General features: G+C 44.7%; 1 protein-coding gene across 1 annotated transcript; it reads right to left on the bottom strand.

The window, feature by feature from the left end:
• Nucleotides 1-12,704: 12,704 nt before the first annotated feature.
• LOC123406960 (auxin response factor 16) lies at nucleotides 12,705-19,524 on the bottom strand. The gene is made up of 13 exons (XM_045099979.1): nucleotides 19,202-19,524; nucleotides 18,748-18,860; nucleotides 18,548-18,643; nucleotides 18,384-18,440; nucleotides 18,148-18,303; nucleotides 17,963-18,047; nucleotides 17,482-17,572; nucleotides 17,235-17,399; nucleotides 16,956-17,151; nucleotides 16,606-16,744; nucleotides 14,423-16,170; nucleotides 13,367-13,557; nucleotides 12,705-13,261 (listed from the first exon to the last, which is right to left on the bottom strand). The coding sequence occupies exons 1-13, from the start codon at nucleotides 19,245-19,247 to the stop codon at nucleotides 13,114-13,116; spliced, it is 3,231 nt and encodes a 1,076-aa protein (XP_044955914.1). The 5' UTR covers nucleotides 19,248-19,524; the 3' UTR covers nucleotides 12,705-13,113.
• Between the last annotated feature and the right edge of the window lie 684 nt (nucleotides 19,525-20,208).

The following is a 20,208-nucleotide window of genomic DNA, read 5'->3' as shown; positions in this document are numbered from 1 at the left end:
GACGAGCTTGTTTGCATGTCGACCTCTATCTACCATGCACCGGGCCCCGCCAGCAGCAAGTTTTCCCTCACACGGGAACTGAAAGGTTTATCGAACTAGGAGGACTGCTAGGATCAAAAAGTAGGTGTCTTCCACCCTGGCGCTAGCAGAAGACGTGGACGTACACACACAACAAATAACTTTGCTCCCAACGAGTACAGAGAGGTTGTCAATCTCTCCGACCTTGTAGTTTGCAAAGGATCAAAACACAAACGGGAAGGTAATAGTGATTGCAACGGAAAAGTAAATGAAAACGGTAAATGATGGAGATGTAAACAATGATGGTGATATGGACCGGAGTAGCATGATGTTTAGTAGTGATGTCTCTCTCCCAAAAGACGATAAACAACTAAGCTTGGGTAAACAAATCACAGTTGGACAATTGGCAGAATTATGAACGCACCGCAATGCTAATTATGCTCCTTGATAGTTAGAGGTTCAATAGTAATGGGCATTACGCCAAGACAAGTAGACCGTTTATTCATCAGCATCTACTTACTAATCATCCGCCTTGAGATATCTATCCAGAACATCTCTCCGGTATTAAGTTGCGAGCCCCATCCAAAGTGTAAACTCAAAGCAACGGACAACTGCATTAACGAACTATGCGTAAGGTAAACAATCCTTGCAACCGTGGTCACAAGCACCATTGTTTTCTCCGTGGTGGCAACAACACATCTCCTAGTCTCATGTTTCTGTCACTCAAGCTAGACATCGAGGGGCATGAACCCACAATCATGCATAACGCTCCCTCTTGGAATTACAATCTACTACTCGGCCAAAGCAATAAATAGCAACGGAGAACATGCATGAATCACTAAGGAACATAATATAAAAGGATAATCAAATATCTAACTCGTAACAATCTGAACATAATCTCATAATCCATCGGATCCCAACAAACCGAGCATAGCAATAGCAAGAGAATTACATAGATGCATTGATCATGTAGGGCAGCTCACAAGGACTAACCATTGAAGCAGAAGATTGGAGAGAAGACATCACATAGCTACTGGTCATGGACTCATGGTCCAAGGAGGACTACTCACAGCACGTTCGGGAAGCGTCCATGACGGTGGAGAAGCTCCCAGAGGTCAATCCTCCCTCCGACAGGGTGCCGGGAAGAGGTCTCCTCACTCTTCCGATCTCGGAAGCACTGCGGCGGTGGAACGATGGAGAAATTTGCGATTCTGGAAGTTGCGGCAAGGTTTCCTCTCGGGACTCTAAATATAGGCCAAAGGAGGGCACCGGAGGAGGTGGGGCCCACCCAGGCGGTCTCCTGGCGCATCCTAGGGCCTGGTCGCGCCAGCAGGTCGCCTGGGCAGCCCCTGGCCCCCTCTAGCCCATCTTCGGTGATCCGGAAGCTTTTGTTTCACTAATGTTTTATATATTTTTCCTATAATTTTTCGGGCTTCGGAAAATTGGGTAAATGCCCCTACAAAATAGACATCAACAGACAGAAACTGGCACTGTGTGCACTAGGTTAGTAGGTTAGTCCAAATATGTGTAAAATGATATAAAAATGTAGCAAAACATATAACAATGTCACCCAAAAGATGATGGAACAAGCAGAAATTACAGATACGTTTGGAACGTATCACCAGCCGGCCGCAAGGGGGAGGCTACCTCGTGGTTTTGTTTCGTCGTCAAGCTAGCCCACAATACACTGGATCTCGCAGTAATGGAGGAGGTGGTGCATGAGAAGGAGCGAGAGCGGAGGTGGTGCGGTGCAAATGGTGCTCACGTGGTTAGGTGTAAATAGCGGGGGCTAGCCCATCCAAGCGAAGAGTACTTGAATGAAGGCGCTAGAGTGGTTTCTCGACCGGCATGCCTAATTAATGTCAGCGGTCGGACAAACGTGCAACCTATTTCAATGTGGTAGCAATCCGCCCAGTCTCCTCCGGCAATGAACGGACATGAAGACTGGGACACTACGCGTACGGTGCTTTCGACGGCCGCACCTGTTCAACGCGGGAGCCAGTGAGATGTCGTGTTTGTTCTGCGCGAGCATAATTGCGATGTTCAATGCTAAGCGGTGAATGCGTGGCAGCTGCTTAGCGTGACGCGGTCGTAGGAGAGGTCTATGGGTGGGTATGGGGTGTTATATGTGTACGTGTGAGCAGTCCCGACATCCGCAAAGGTGCAATCCCTTGATTTACCTCCGGTTTGCAGAAAAATGGGCGTTTAGTCTGGCTTACAAATCGATGAGGTACTATGTTGGATGACAAATCACGCCCGGAACTTTCGGTCTGAAGGGATGCGATAGGTTTAAGGATCCACGGTGGAGATGGGTAAGACTAGCCATAGTAAAGAGTAACGTACACTAATATATACATAACGCTATGTTATGTTATTACCTGTGTAGTTGGTAATAACATAAATGTGATGTCATGTGAAGCTTTATTTATTAGGTTATAGACTCGAAAATTGCTTTTGAAGACCGAGCTTCATGGTGGCCTCCAAATGCAAAAATTAAAATTCATATTCTTTTACATTTTATAAATTTCTGAAAATAAATAAAGATAGATGAAGGCATATTGTACAAATGCGTAAATTTTCAGGATGAAATACGTTGAAATGAGGGCCGAGTAAACACGATAAATCTGATGCTTTTTAGCACATGATACTATTCATTTTCTCACACCATGAATTTATTTATTTTTGTACAGATCACATTTGATCCTGAAATTTTACACATACACCTCACATCCTTGTTTAGTTGTAAAAAAATCAGGATTTTTTGAAAGCAATTTTTTTGAATTTTGGATTTTTCAAAAATTCGGCCTCCAGGGAGGCCAAGAGCCAAAACGTTATTCTCATTATAGACTCATATTATCTTGTGATATGTGATGTCCACAATAACATATTATGCTATTACAAACCTCCCCTTCATTAATTACTTGGCATATTAATTTCTTTGTCTGTGTCACATCTGTCTTACTAGCTAAGTTATTCCCACTACATAATCTCTACTATTAAAGCAGGATGTGCCGTCGTGATGGTTTAACATCCGTGATGGTTCGACCTTGGATCGATCCCACGTAAAGAAAAACGGTCCCAGCGATCGATCCCACCTCTCGATCCCAAGTATAGAAAGAAGAAAAAAACAACCCACGACGGCATCCTGCACTCCCCAACCCCATCCCCGCGCTCGTGCGAACCGCTCCTCGCAGCACGCCCCCGCGCCGCTCCTCTCGTTTCGGCCCTCCTTGCGGCTCCTTTCCCCGTCGACCTCGCGCCGCCATCCCCGCCTCCTCATCCCGTGGATGCGGCTCATGGCGCTAGGGCCCGGGCGCGTGGGCGCCGCCGCGCTAGCAGAAGCTACAGATCCCGCTCGGGGACACTCGACGTCGTGCTCCCCGACGGACTGCGCATGGGAGGCCGGCCTCCGCAACGTGCTCCTCTTCCACTCATTGTCGCCCCGCCGCCTCCGCTCGCCCATTGCGTCGTCCCATCGTCTCCCCCTCCACGCCCCCGCCGCCTCCGCTCGCCCATTGCATCGTCCCGTCGTCTCCCCCTCCACGCCCCCCTGGGTGCTCAACAAGATGAGAGCGGCTCGCCGTCGGCCCTACCAAGAAGCAGAAGCAGAGTAGGAGGACGGTGGCGGGAGTGGTGCGCCGCCGGCTCGCCCTCGCCGGCGTCGGCGCCCCTCATCCTCCCACCTACAGCCAGCCCGCTGCCGCCATCCCCAAGGTGAGCTATCTGGGCTAGGGTTCAACTCAAAAAAGAGGAAGAGGCAGTTCAAGAAAAAAGAGGAAGATGAGATCCATCGTTGGGGAGACATCCAACGACCCAGGCATCATCCTCAAGCCTGCAACCAATTCCTCCTAAATCCATGCTAACCCGCAGCAGCAAGGTCAGACTCCCACTGCAAAAAAATCAGATCTTCAAGTACAAATGTTGACTCTCCACATTTTTTTACATCCAGTTCCGATGTTGGTATTCATTCAGAAGAGAAGTAACAACAATTGACCAAATCAAAGGGAGGTTAGCCAGAATGGAGCGTATCACCCTCAATAGGATTCGCCCTTTGCGGCGATGTGCGTGCCACAACTAGCGTGCACGATATCCTTTGTTGATTGTCGTTTATGTTGCAGGCATGTTGTAGTCGACGAACCTCTCGACGACCATGGAGGTGGAGGCCATCGTCAGGGACAAGAACATCATGCCTACAGCCATAGTCCTGCTGCATAGTGTAGGTCAATTTCTTAAAATTCCAAGTTGGCGGTTGTCACCAGATTGTTCCCAAATTTTAGCTTCTGAGTTTGCAAACTATTATGAAGCTCGATGGCTGAACTAGATGCTTGCCAAACTGTGATGAATAATGTTCTTGCCGGCTGCACCGGACGCTTGACAAGCTATAAGTTACAAGTAGTAATCTAGCATATATGTGTAATAATGTAAAAAAAAATAAGTAGCAATTTAGAATGCACTTAAGTGATTAAGTCACTCCATTCGAGTTGTAGCAGTCACGGGGTAAATACCGTGGCGATGATGGTAGGGAGTGACGGCTTTTCTTTGGTGAGAGAAGATAATGAAAATGGGGATGAACTCACATATATAGATGAGCTAGGCTAGCCACTAACGACATAATGTAAACGAAATAATAGAAATCCATAACAGCATTTTCATATCTATGTCAGTCTTACATAAAGCAACTAAAGACCTAAGCAACCACCTTGCTGCATGCTGGAATCCGGATGGGCACATTGCAGTGTCTTACTAGAATTTACGCTTATGTTACTATTTCAGATATATGGCGGTTGGCCCAGCAGGTCAAAGTTAGACAAAGGTTAGAGACATTGTTTCCATTTCCTTAACTGTACCTTTGTTTATAGTGTGAATGATATCTGTAGACTTCCATGATCAAACAAACTTACCCATTTTTTTCTTTAGACCATAATTAGCAAGATTTTGTTCTACAGTAGTGTGTACAGTTACATTTTTGAAGTGGCTACCATTGTATCTAAGAAACTTTAACATATTGGCATATATATATTGTTGGTTTACTACCTCAAACACATTAATGTATTGGTGTTATTCATTCTTTTCTTCATGCAATTCTTATTTCTAACTTTTCTGTGGAGTTTGGTTAAACTTCAAGACTGACATAGTGATACCGAAAGCTAACTGCTTTTAAGAGAAAAATGAAAATGACAGCAGCATTCCCGTCTCCTTTATATGTAGAGTGCTGCAATTTTTGTTAATGGATGCTAATGAATGTTTGCTACTCCAGTTTTTTTAATGTCTGCTATTGAATAGCTCACTTTTCCAGTTTATGATATGTTGTCCATTCTCCACCAGACCTATCTGGAATTAACTCATGATGCCGACGATCTTAAATCATTGTTATCTCAAAGTTATAGCTACTGCAATCACGTACTTCAGGCGTGTCTACACAAGGTATGATTGTCTATTAAATTCTATTGCTATAGAATTGTAAGCTTAATTATAATTTGCCATAATAATGATGGCTTAATGATGTAATTACTTAGGCACATGACATGTCTGCAATAAGAGGACATACACGAGCAAAAAGAATGGTGTGATGATTTACTTATTGGTTGTCGTGCAGAACCACCCATCAGTGTCTCCTTTGTTGCATCAAGGTAATGACCTGCAGTTCCATTGCTTGTTTTCTCTTCTTTTCTGTCCTTTATTCTTTGGGCACAGGCGAATTGCTGCTGTAGGAGACTAGGAGCAAGGTTCTTAATCATGGATGTCGGGTTGGTAGCTTATTGTCTTCAGTATATTAGATATAATCAATGCAAGTGTGCCATGATGCAGTTCCATACGCTCCAGTATCGTAGTTCAGAAGTTATTTATAATTTCGAGTTAAGCATATGCAAGTGTGCCATGACTTGCAAGTGTCTCACTGATAATGAAACATGCATACAACATGCAATTTGTGATATCCTATTTTCACGGGGACTATAAAATACTCCTAGCATATGCAATCTGTAGTACTAGCATATATTATCTCCTTAATCTAAACCGAGAGTACTATGTCATTAACTGAGAATGTTCCATTTTTAAACCACGAGGTCCACCAGACGACCACTGTAAAGAACGTTTGGCCGTCTGGCTGGCTCTTCCAGAAGTTTTACATCCTCTGCGGAAGTTAAGCACCATTCATTCCATGCCATCATGAAGCATCTCCATTATGTACTCTCTTACACTTGTCTCCTACTATGCGCCACCGTGCCGGTGAGAGCCGATATCCGGCGTGAAGCTGAAGCACTTGTGAATTGGAAGGCTAGCTTGGATGGTGCTGATGAGTCCCTTGGGTCATGGTCGATGGCCAACTCCACCAGCCTCTGCAGGTGGACACATATCACTTGCAACTCAGCTGTACTTATGACAGAGCTCAACCTTAACACAAGTTTGAACGGCACACTTGAGAGGTTAGACTTCTCGGCTTTTCCCCACCTGGAAAAATTCATCCTTTAAGGTAACTGTAGTGTTGACCAGCTACTACCCAACATGGAGTGCGGTGCAGGAGCAAGCATGCTTGCCGTGAAGCAAGCTGATGGAAGGAAAAGTGAAAGGTAATACTAATCACTAATGTACTTGTGCATTGTGGATTTCACAAATTTCCTTTGAATCACATGACCTGAGCTGCCTTTCAAACCCTATGTTTCATGAGAGTGGATGTTCTACTATCGGGTGTACTACACGTGAGTTTAGAGAAACAAACAAAAAATCATTATCAAACGTGATTAAAAAATCCTGAAAATTTGCGACATGAAACATGATTAAATGTTTTAGGTTGTTGCAAAGTTTTACCCGTGAGGAGCTCTCGAAAAAAAGCATGTACTAAAAACTGCAGAAAACATTGATCGGTGATTTTGTTATGTTTTATGAGAGCTCCTCGAACGTTATTTGTGAAAGCAATCTTACATGTCTTTAAACATTTGTTCATGTTTACAACATTTTGTGCACGCTTTTGCATCCAGCCGGTAGCCGCATGATGCTAAGCTTCGCTGTTGTTTGCGGCATCCAGCCGGTATTGTGTCTGCTTTGATCCCTTGGATGTCTCCTCCAAACCATCGAATACGGCATCCCCGTCGAAACAGTACATGCAAGTAATTTCACCGCTAAAAAGGTTCAACGCAACACACAATGGAGTCACTATCTAACTTGCAAAAAAAGAAGAGCCACTATCTTCAAAGAAAGAATATACATATGTTGGATGGTTACTTATATCCTTTCTTTTGCCCCAGTGATCCTTGGTAGATGATCAAGAACCAAGACACAGGGACTATGGAGGAAGTACTGCAGCTTGGGAAGGACATGCTTGCTGCTGGATACTGCATGTATGGACGTTCCTGGACGGTAATTTATCAATCCTCATCAATTCGTGACAAACAAGATAAATGGTGTGCTTGTGTACATTATTTTCTGCAGCCTGTCCCGAACACTGGAAATGGTGTCAATGGCTTCACGCTTGACCCTTCCCTTGGGCAGTTCATAATGACTCATCCAGGCATCGAGGTGGGAGGATGGGTGCAAAAGAAGAATCTATTTTTTCATGAAATATAGTAGAATCTGTTATAGACCACAACATGGAACCTTTTATGAGTACAATTTTCTGAATACATTACAGTTTTCAGTTTTCACAACCTGTAACAATTAGCCTTGGATGTTTTGTGTTATCCTACGTTGAACATGTGACTCCAAATGTTAATACATGATTTATTTTTAATGTATAGCCATTTACTCATGCGGGAAAATGAAGACGGTCTTGAACTGTCGAAGGCATGCAGCTAATGGTGATTTATTTTTCTTCTCTTTACTTAGATCTTAGGCCACAAGACCATGGATCTCAAGGTCGATGATCACTGGCTCAGCCGTGCCTTCTATTGCTCTCAAGAAGTACACACATGGGGTATGTTTCCTGGTTCTATTTGAAATATTGCACATGATCTATTTTTCATGTATATTGTATACGGCACAATGTTCTTCTTTGTTTTGATTTTGTCTTCTCTTTTGAAGAAAATGTCCCTCACTTTCCTGCTTACGATAAATATAAATGCCTGTGAACTATTAGGAATTATTTTCTTTGTATCAGCACAAATTATTTTCAGTTCTCAGGTTAGGCCTTGCCTGCAATGATTGCATTGTGTTGAATTAGTGCTTAATTATTTGGTATAGTAAGAAGAGAAAGTGTTATGAAGTCCAACAGTTGCTTTGGCTGCTGGTTTTATTTCTACCATTCCCCAACATTGTACTTTTTTTTGCACCTAAATACTAGGTTACTGGCTCGGAATAGTTTCACAATGGTGACAAAGAATGAATTGATTTCCTTTTTCTATGATCGTGGAATCATGAGTTCATGACATATAATGTATTATCATGTTCATACCTTCAAGGTGGATTATAACATGATGTACCTTGTCATTTAATTTTCTTTCATGTTCATGCAAACATTTCTTTGAGAATATTCAAATTTTCACCCTAATTGAATTTTTCTGGAGCTATCGAACCACCCCCTGCACTAAAAATTTGACATAGAAAGGACATTGTATATCCCTATGCATGTGTCAATTTTCATTTTGTTTGTGCAGTTGAAGATGGGGGGACTAGCAATGGAGACGCACATGGGGGCTGAGAGGGAGGGAATGAAAGAAAAATGTTCATGTTTATAGCTAAGTGGTGAAAAACTAAAGATATGTTATGTTCGGATGCATTCGACAAATAGAATAAGTGACGCACACATACTAAGGTTATTGAGCCACAAGCGAGAAGATATTGTAAGCTTGTTGGTTGTTAAGTTGTAGTTGGAAATTTAATGTGGGCACTAGCACTACTTATCTATCTATATATCACAACTGGGTCAGCAAGTGTGACACGATGGAACGACTAAAAACTCACGCTTAGGAGAATAGGAGGATCCAGACGTGGACGAGAAAGCAAGTGGGAGTGAGACCGCAATGTTTTGAAGTGGTGTGAGTGCTATAGGTGACTGGGAAATATAACATCCGCGGTGGGCGATGGTATAGAAGATCGGGTAGGAAGACACGATAGAGAAGGCTAAACATGGAACAATAGACAAGAGCTCATCATTATTTTATTTTATTTTATTTTGTGAGAAAGAGCTTATCATTATTATGCTTAGCGTGGGAGCAACAACATGTCTGGCGTACGTTAACAACAAGCGATTGAGCAAAGGAGGTCGTGAGCGCACATTTCAAGATGATATTATCTTAACATATTCATAAGCCACGTACAACATGCACATTATAAATTATAATAATATTTCATATAAATATTTTCAACTCTAAGTTTGTTTCTCCGTGGCAACGCACAGGCATGAAGCTAGTTAGCTTAAAACGAAGAAAGAGCATTCGTTTGTGTGACTTCTCTGCTTTGCTACTCTGTTTTTCCTCTGCTCTTGTTTAAGCTCTTCTAGGGCGTGGGACAGAACTACACTCTTGTTCCGCTAGGACGGTCCTGTTCGACCATGTTCGTGGTGTTCATTATACTCTCTCCATTCTTAAATATAAGATCTTCTAAAGATTTTAATATAAATTACATATAGATGAACATAAATTTATTCTAAAGTGCATATTCATTTATCTTGTTCAGTATGTAGTTTACAGTAAAAAATTTAAAGGTTTTTTATTTAAGAAGGGAGGGAGTAGCTAGGAACGACGAGGAGCAACCCGGCTAGCGGCCAGGCGACCACACTGGCCCGTAAGCGTTGCGCACCTAGTGTCGGGTCACAAGCTGTTGGAATTAAACGAAGTACCTAAACCACACATGGGTAGTAATCCTGATCCTACTCCAGCAATCACCATCCTACGAGACAAACAAACAAGGCCTGATGATTGTTATCTGCGTTTGTTGCGTTGTGCAGGCGCCAAAAGCAGCTACTCCTCGTATCATATCTAGGTTTCTTCGTAGTGCGGTTTCACCAGCTTCAATCCTCCGGCCAATTTGGTGTGTGGCTGTTGCCTCTTGCTCTCGTGTGAAGGTATCACTTCGAGATCGGCAACGACCGCCGTGTCCGAGCTTCAGCTCCAGCAGCATGATGATATTTCTCAGTTCCCCTCAATCTTAGACCTTCAAAGCGTACTGCTGTCGGTAGCGATCTGAATTCAGGTTTCACTTGTATTTATTACTGCCAAAAGAATTCAGACCGAGCTAAGCACCGATGAAACATAGTGTCTTGGTATCTATCTATCGACCAACCTACTCATCATGTCGGTCGAGATCCTCCCCTATGATAAGTTTGGTTTCTCTGAACGTTTGAAACAAGACCATTCTTTTCTCGGGGTTTTCAAGGGCAGCTATTGAGCAATGTTGTGCATTTAATTCCTCACGCTTCAGCAACCATGACAACAAATATGGTTAAGCAAGTACAATAAGGTACAGTCAGCAGACTGTAAGGATTAAAATACTATATTTTTACTGAGTTGGATGAGAGACAAGAGGAAAGAGAAGGAAAGCGGGCTCTTCGTGAAGAGCCAGCTCTAGCACGTGCTCCTAGATGCTTCGTGAGAATGAAAGGTGGATCATATATGACAAAAGTAATACTCTTTTATAGCTAACTATTGTACAAGCTAGCTATAAGACTGCTTATAGCCAGCAGTTGGCTATACTATTAACCATGCTCTTAAACAGATTAATTAGGGGACAATGAATCAGAGAACACCCAACGGCTGAGGTGCCGGCACGGACGTGGTCATGATGGGAGTCCGCGGCTAGGCAAGACGAATAGGTGACATCGTGTATCGGTCGATCCATCGACCGAGCTTGATTCTGCTGCGCTCTAAGATGCCAGTTCATCTCCTTTTTTTTAGGCTTGATGATGTCCTGTTGCACATTCTGTGCGACATCTACATCACTTTCATGTAATTTGACAATGGTCATCCGGGCTTGGTCCCGTTTTGAAGGCATAAGATAGATAATGCTCTACGTTTTCTTTTAAAAAAAACTGCCGCTTGGGCCAGCCCGTATGTACTAGAGTACTATTGCAATACAAAGAGGTCGATCATATCTGGTGGTAAGGGGACAGTTGCTGCGATATGTCGTGACGGGGCGGGTACTTTCAAGGTGTATCCTCCGTCTTGTTCAACATAGACGATCCTGAGACCCTTAAAGTGTTGGCAATGAGAAAGGCTATGGCTTTAGCAAATGATCTATATATTCACATAATTTCGGTGGCATCGGATTGCAAGAATGTAGTAGACGCAATCAAAAGGGAAACCCGGCGTCATATGGGACAGTTGTTCTTGAGATCAAGGAGTCGTCTAGGTCTTTTATCTCTTGTAATTTTCTTCATGAGTTCAAAATCTTGAATATCGAGGCCCACAAGCTAACAAAGCATGCACTATCACTAGGGACCGGCCGTCATACCTGGTTAGACCACCCTGAAGATCTATTATTCGTCCCTGTAAACTATGTGACAGTTGAATAAAAGCTTTGTGTGTTTGCCTAAAAAATATCTAATGGCAAGGAGATGTCGTTTCTCAAGGAAAACCCAATTGGACGTTCGTTGCATCGTAAAGTTTTAAAATTTGTTCACAATTCAAAAAAAATCATGTTTCAAATTTTGTTCACAATTTAAAAAATGTTCGCATTTTCAAAATTTGTTTGCAGATTCGAAAAATATTCTTGAAACTCGAAAAATGATTTTGCTTCAAATTCGAAGAGAAAAGGAAAAAAGAAAGAAAAAACAAACCAAAAAATTAAAACAAAAGGGAAATAAGCAGAAAAAGAAAAGAATGAACAGAAAACAATAAGAAAACAATAACTGGGCCGGTCCAGTCGGGCGAACCCCTGTGCTTCCGCTCGGTACTTCACCGCAACGAGTGACGCATAGGAGATCGCGTTTCTGCATAGATATGTGTTATTTTTTCAAAGAAGACGACAGAAACAAAGGTGAGCCCCAATGTTTTGCTCTCCCAGCACACGTATCCATAGAAGAAGAGGAAGAGCACATCATGAGAAGCAAACATTCTCAACTATAATTTTTTTAGAAAATGAGGATATACCTCCAGCCTATGCATCTAGACGATACAAAGTAATACAAAGTAATACATCAGTTAGCCTGAAGCCACCATCTAAGCAACACATGTTGCTACTCATGTTCCTTGATGAAGGTGTGCTGAATATCCGGGCCAAATACCAAACAGATATCGCACCAAATCCTAACATCTATAGTCTGATGCTCCAGCCCAGCCACCACTGAGACTGGATCCCAAACTGGTCTGGCGCAGAGGCCGCCTCCACCATCTACCATCGTACCCTCTCCAGAGCTAGAACAAACGCATCATCCTTGCGAGGTCTGTCGTCGACGCCACCACGGTGCCAGACAGCGCCACCATCCTGCAGCATCTGCCTACACGTGCCTGTCGACGAACCACCGCAGCGCCATGCCGCCGGGCTACACCGTATGGCTCACGGTAGATCAAACACCGCTCCTCCTCTTGTCCCGTCCACCCAGCACGTACTCCAAAATGATGCCCTCAGAAGGGAAACGATATCGAAGATGCCATCATCGTCCGACCGGTAGATCCAGATCTAAGGTTTCCCCCGGAGCATCACGAGTGTGGTGCCACGACCTGCAACAACGATGCCATGGGCTGGTAACGACGTTCTCAACTATATATGAAGAGAGCAAAACACAGATGTGGTAATTCTATAGATACGGGAACAAGTTTCCGCTGGTCAATACAACTTTTTACTTCAGCAGTGGAACTATTACATCGGGAGGTATATAAATCGCACATATATACATCAGATAGTTGATCGACTTGTAAGATTACAATAGCTGCAAATCCCACGTAAACACAGGTAGCTTACGAAATTCAAAGCAGTCGTATGGCAAAAAAAGGAACTAATCTGATCATGTGGATAGGTCACCGAATTTTAGTGGCAACAAGACATCAACAGCTCCGCGATAAAGGCGGTTCACTGAACATCTTTCGCCAGAAGCATTTGACCAATTTTGTCAGTGAGTCGGCTCTAGGTCTAACCTCAGAGTAACACTAGCTGTGTGGTGGGTCCTTAAACCTCTGGGTATTTCTTTAAATAATGGTAAGAAGCACATTAAATTTAGTATTTACATCAGGATCCTCTCCATGCATTTGCATCATCGGATGCGCTACAGGCTTGTGTTTGTGGAGGGATACCGCCAAGGTCGCCATCCAAACTCATCTGTTGCACTTCAACAGATGATAATATTTTGATGCTCTTCACACAGCTCACAAACTCCCTGTTGACAAAGTTTTTCGAATCATGAGGGATTGAGGTGGCGCCGGTTTAAGAAAGAGTTGCAGATAATATTGGATATAGATGATAATGGAAGGGAATAACTTACTCCCATGGGTCATCACCAACAAGGAGGATGTCGTTTTCATGATCAACATAGACTAGCTTCCAGTCCATTCTGTACGGGTCCTCGAGCTGGCCTTGAATACCAAACATGCATGCAAGATCATGCCGTAGTTCATCATAATTTGTATACCGTGTGATGTCGATTGATCGCCCCACGGATCCACGCTTTTGAACCTTGAAATCAAGATAGTTTGGCACACAACAAAAATTAATGCTACTCGTATACAGAATTAAGAATAACTTGGGTGTAAATAATGATCTCAGGATGCTTCGATTGTTAGGTTAGGATTTCTACACATGCGACTTTGGAACAGGAGTTAGTGATGCTCCAGGACACTAAGGATAATATTTAGTCCTAGCAAAAACAGGATAACTCAGGATCAAAATAGACATGGATATGGAGAAAATGTTACAAACACAACCTGCATGGAATGCTTCAAATTCAGATTATTTGTTTGTACCAATTGAACATTGGGTATTTAGGCTACATAACAGCCTCCCTGACCCTATTTAAATATCTTTCAATACCCAATGCTAAAAGAAATAGTTCTACTAATTTGCAGGGCTAAAGCATTTGCAAAGGAATTGAAAAAACAGCATGTTTTATGAATTTGCAGGGCTATATCCAAACCAACTATTACTAAAAAAGAAAAAACTTCAAGTATTTCTAAGCATAATTCCCCAATCCAGAATCAAGTAATAAACATATTCAAGTAAAGAGGCATGTAGGATCAGTTGTGGCGTGTGCAGTGTGCATTAATATACTTCACAGGGTACTTCATAGTTTTGAGAGTGCACGTGTAGACAGTGGCGAATCTTGGAATAAAATGAAGGGAGGGCTCAAAGTCAAATGTGTGTATAAAAAGTCAAAAACTCTTGATTTTTTGTCAAAATAAGGTCAAAAAAAATAGTATAGTAGTAAATTTTATTTTCTAACTTTTGGAGGGGGGGCTCGAGCCTGTCGAAGCCCCCCTGCTAGATTCGCCACTGCGTGTAGGTATCCGTGGCAAACATACCCTTAAAAGTAAACAGTACCAACCTTTGTGAAAGTTCTCATCCGCTGTGTTTGATTATTCCACAATCCTTGGCTTGGCATTCCACCATCATTAACAGCAATATCACCTGAACATCCAGGCTTGAAGGACATGTCAGGCACACCAAATGACTGGGAACTGAATGCAGCAGAGGATAGCTCATTATCAACCTCCCTGTGATCCCTTTGCCCAGCAGGAAGATTGCAAATATCCTTTCCAGAACCCATCCCTCTTGACAGCAGGGCATCCGGCATCAGTGAATCCACATTTTCCGCAATAAGAAAGTTATCTCTTGGGTCGACTTGAGGATTACTGTCCAAACAAACTGGGGGAAAGGAAAAGCCTTCTCGTGGGCTCTCATCTAAACAAAAGGACGTGGCAGATGACGCATCCAGTTGATCTGAAACTGGGTATCGACTGGGTACAGGGATTGTTTCTTTGCTACTCTGCATATCATTCTTGTTTCGGTTATCTGGCTTGCTTTGAATTTCCTGAAGTAAGTTGTCAATATGTGGTGATGTTGTCATGTCAGTTAAGTTTCTGCTCCCTTGGTGTGTTCTGCTCAATGAATTCATTGGAGAAAGACGACTGGCAGATGGGGCAGTTGAGCTTGATGGATCCTCGCTCTCGGCAAGTGCAGAGTGAGACCTTACAAGCTGCTGGGGCGTCAGAGATCCTGAGATGTTGTTTGAAGGTGTTTGATGTGATTGTTTGAACTGGATCATGGCATCAGAGCCACTCAGCTGGTGTTGCAAAATCTGTTGCTGGAGATATTCCTGATTTTTCTGAGATAACTGTTGCATCAGCTGGGACTGATGCTGTGGGTTCAGTTGAGATAACATATTTTGCTGCTGAATCTTTTGAAGCAGCTGGAGCTGCATTTCTGGTTGTGACAGTTGTTGTAACTGCTGTTGCTGACTCTGTAGGAGGGCCTGCTGATATTCTGCTGCTTGTTGGACCTGTGGTGCCTGGCCTAGAGCTGGCTGCTGCAAAGAACATGCAGTTGGTAAACCTGGAAATCCTGGGCGCTGGGTAGGCGACTTTGGTAAACCCAACTGTTGTAGCTGAGAGGAAGATGGCTGGAAAATCTGGCTCAACATTTGTGCTTGCGAAACAGCCTGTCCACCTTGCGGCTGTTGTTCTCTCAGCTTATGCTGCTCCATTGACGGCATACTTGCAGCGGTCTTCAACTGCTGCTGTGGCTGTGATTGCTGCCTTTGGAGATGTTCTTGCTGCTGCTGTGGCAGTGACTGCTGACGTTGGAGATGTTCTTGCTGCTGCTGGAGATGAATGGCATTCTGTTGCAGCAATTGGGCTTGCTGTTGCTGAACCGCAGAACTTTGCTGTGATGGCTGGACCTGCTGTTGATGTTGATGTTGTTGTTGATGTTGGTGGGACTGTTGTTGATGTTGGTGGGACTGTTGTTGATGTTGAGCCATTGCGGGGTTATCCATTTTTGAGCCAGCCTGTATGTTAGGTAAACCAATATTTTGGCCTTGCATGTTGAATCTTCTCATTAGGTCTTCATTGCCAGTGCCCATCCCATCCTGCATACCCATTGTACTGGAGTTCAAGTATGGCGCCTGCACAGCTGGGGCACCAGCTGGTAGCATCTGAGGATTCTGCTGCATAGCCATCCATTGAACTAAGCTCAGGCCTGGAAATAATTGACTTTGGACATCTTTTAGGGCAAAGTCATCACCAAGCCATGGCATGGCTCTTTTGAAAGCACTATCAACCTCGCTTTCATCATCTGCAAGTTTTATTAAGTTTGCAAGTTATATAATCAACAAGTTAACTTCAGCATGTGTACTAAAAGCAAGAACTTCACAATTTTCACTCATCACATGTTTCCATACAAGCAAGAGCAACCATATGCTTGAAATATAAGTCAGTGTGTTTATTCAACTTATATTCATAATTCAACGAATACTCCACACCTCTTGCTGTTAATTCATGAGTAGAGTTTATTATACACATGCAAGAAGTACCATATTTAGGAAAATACCTTCCCCCGTCTATAGAACTTAAGTTTGCAAATGACCAGTTTATGAATGCAACAAAAATAAAATGACAACAGGATTAGAAGGCTGCAACGCCCAAAGGTTGAGATTACCAACAAACATAATGTATTATTTCCTAAACCATACTACCATACATAGAACTCAATAAGCAGAAGTATCTGCACCTGGCATTCCTGGCTGCTTAGGAAGTTTTGGCCTGAAAAATGGTGGTGGACAAATATAAAAAGGTGTGGCAACTGGTTCAATCTCCCATATCGAAACACGAGTGCGCCTCTCAGATGCAGTTGATTCATCCCAGCCAACCTATCTTGGAAAAAGGAGATCAAGTCAGGAGAAATGCAAATATCATTTACGTTTGTATCAGATTATTTGTATCTATAATATTTGCTCAGTGTCAGGGTTGACTTCTGTAAATGTAAGCTGATTATTTGATGGAGATGTTTTCTTACTAAACACAGCTAAGTGATATGGATATGACAACACTGCAGAACTGAAAATGAGACCTGTGGCACACCTGAAGGTTCCGCCAATGAGAATTTTTCCACCGCACCGGATCCAAGTCACCAATACCCGTGATTGTGCCCATGTACCTTCGGACCCCCGAATCCTCAGTCTCGAACAGCATCCTGAACCTCATCCCAAGAGAAACTTGTGTATACAGAGCCTTGTTATATTTGGCTAAAGGAATGACAAATTCTGATGGGCTCGCCCTATCCAAAACAAACGTTATGAGTTTATTGTGCTGAATAGCAACAGAGTGTGCATGCGGGATATCAAGTAAGAACTACACTACCTTGGATTGTAGAAAATAGTAAAAGGACTACTGTTTGCGGCGGCGTGGGCTGCTGCTGCTAGAATCCCAATGTGCATGCTGTCGCTCGATAAAACTGACGATGATAAAGCTGGCTGAGGTCTTGTAGCACGCCGTATGCCTAAGAGAAGCTGAGATTTCTCATCCCTGGAAAAGAAGTTTAGGATCCATGTTCCTTGTAAATAGTTTAAGAACTTTGCCATTTAAATTCGGAATTTGATGACACTACCTTATAAACAGAACTGAATCACCAGCTAAAAGCCTTTTTGTACTGACAAAGACACTCCAACCAGTTGTCAAAAGGTGTCTCTTTGGTTGACCTGCATGTGCATGTGCACAAAAGTAGAGGGATAAGTACACGATGTTGTTGATTGACCAGCCAACATGTCCCAGTGCAAAACTGCCTTAAAGTTCCAAGAAAAAGAATGAACGCTAATAGGACATATCTGGAGAAAATGCAAACTGGTGACTAAGTCCATGAAAATCAACAGCAAAGTTTTCAAAATGAAATTGTGCCCACTAACTATAGCACTAGAAGGCTACATTTTGTAAGTTTGGTTAAAATGTGAAATTTCACAAAATTCACGTTTGCACGGTATACTGTGCTCACTGACTAGCGCGAAAAGGCTAAACATAAGTAATTGCTCACAAATAAAAAATATGGCAGGGAACTGCTTATCAACTTATATTTAACATAAATGCATACATACCTCGGAAAATGTGTCGGAATTTCCATGGAATGTCATGAAGATCCTTGGCCATCAGCTCTTGAGCTGGTGGTTGCATCGTAAAGTCCTATCGAACATGTTACCCTGGTAAGGCAGGTATTTACTAAATCTGATAAATTCATAATTTGATCTAAATTATGTCAAGGCTATGAAGTAATTATGCATACTAGTGGCGGGAATATTTTTTCGGCTGCACGACGTGGCACTGAGAATCCACCATGGGTACTTGTGTCACTCGCTGTCAGCGTCTTGCAAAAGAATTCAACTGGCTGCTTGTTTTGCTTCAGACCCAGTTCGGATGCCAGCATTGCGTCCCGATCATACTGACATGCGTATACAGAGATGTTATCACATTTTCAAAGGAGACGAATTAGCACCAGAATCAAGAAATCCGCTAACTTACTTTGTTAACAGGTTGAAGCGTCATCTGAGCATAAACTTCATCCGTTTCAGAATCTGCCTGTGCAAGCAAATATGTGCGCCCAATCAGGAAAACGGGAATAGAGACAGAAGGCAAACTGTTACATTGCAACCACAGTAGAAAATGGGGCAAAAAAAAACACATACATGCAGGGTGAGGCTCAGTAGCTTGCAGATGAGCTTAGAAGGAAGAGAAGGGTAATTGGGGATGATGTCCACCTCCTTGTGCATCGAAGCGGCGACCTGCCCACGAAGGGGAACTTTCAGTGTCACCCACGAAGGGGAATTTTCAGAAACTAGTCATGATTTTTGGCATGTTTCCTGCAGTTCAGAGATAAATGACGCACCTGCTCGCTGTGGCCCTGTGGAAAGTAGACGACAAGGCTGCCCACCGGCGGCATCGCCACCAGAGGCCCGGAACAGGCATGCCATAGCTCCGAGTTGATGGCCTTCTTCTCCCCTGCTTTGCAAAAACGCGGCCAGTGGTTACTCACAGTGCATCCATCAAACGTTGTAGCACATGTAGTACATGCTTATCTTGCAAGCATTCATAGGAAGGTCATGCCTGAAATCAGTACAAAACTTGTGCAAGATATAACAGAAATCAGTTGCAACCAACCGCCACAGCTGAGTCTGGGTGCACGGTACAGCAAATAGCAATGGCCATGAATGAATGAACGAACGAACTTGGCAAATGCTTAAGCTGGTAGTACTGATTGGCATGCATCCTTGAGGGGAATTGGAGCATTTAATTAATGAAGTACAGTACAGTAAGTAAGCATGGGCAGAGGAGATTCGCACCCTCCGGCGGGCCGGGCGAGACGCCGGACGATCCCTGCTCCTTCATCCCGGCGAGATCCCGATCCAAATCTCGCGTCAGGATACGCGAATATCCGCCTCCCCTCTTCTCCCTCCTCCACCTTTCTGTCAGCTAGCCAGTAGGCGCTGCCACTGGCTCGGAGGGCGCCCCCCGCGCGCCTTTCCAGCTACAGCAGGCCGCACGAGGCGGCGGCAGCGGCGAGTATAAAACCCGCGATCAGGGGTGGAGCGAGCCGCGCGCCCGCCCGCCCGCCGCGTAAAGCGAGGGAGAGACCCTCGTGGCCGCCCGCCACGCCGTCGCCGTGCAGGTCGGCCCCGGGCTGACGCTGCCGGCTGGCTTCCGCCTGCGCCGACCCGAACACCAGGTGCCCGTTGTCGGCCCGGCGGCGCGCGGTTGGGAGCTCCGGTAAAAGCACGGGGGTGGGGGCGTTGGGGACGGCCAGGAGGACGCGGTTGTGGGAGGAGGGACGCAGGCCACGAGCGGGAGCTGGGATGGGAAGGGAGAGGGGGGGGGGGGGCGGAGGAGGCCACTGGAGGGAGACAAGGGGGGTTTAAAAAATGGGGGTGGGGGGCGCGGCGCGCAGGGCGGCGTGGTGGGGCGAGCGCGGCTGGCGCTGGCGCCGCGGCAGCGGCAGGAGCGGACCAAGCGAGGGCGAGAGCGTGGGAGAGAAATCACCCGCGGGTCGCCAGGACTAGTTGCGGGGTGGGAGGAGAGGAAGGGAGGCACGGGCGGGGCGCGTGGCGGTGGCGGTGCGGAGGCGACGGCGACGCGGTGCCGGTGGCGTGCGACGGCGACGGGCGTGGGCTGGGGTCGCCCTGTCGGTTTGCCCGTTGGGGCAGCGCGCGCGGTCCCCGGGGCCGGCGCGAGCGCGACGCGGTCGGCGGGTGCGTGCGCGCGGCAAGCCACCGCACCGCACGACGGACGCGTGAGGCGTGGCGGTGCACGGAACGGGCGCCGGCGACGTGGGCGGTGTCACGAGTCTGTTTGG

This window comes from Hordeum vulgare, chromosome 7H, assembly GCF_904849725.1.
Source record: "Hordeum vulgare subsp. vulgare chromosome 7H, MorexV3_pseudomolecules_assembly, whole genome shotgun sequence".
Taxonomy (NCBI): domain Eukaryota; kingdom Viridiplantae; phylum Streptophyta; class Magnoliopsida; order Poales; family Poaceae; genus Hordeum; species Hordeum vulgare.
The sequence above is the reverse complement of the archived record's forward strand: the minus strand, read 5'-3'. Positions and strand labels throughout refer to the sequence as shown.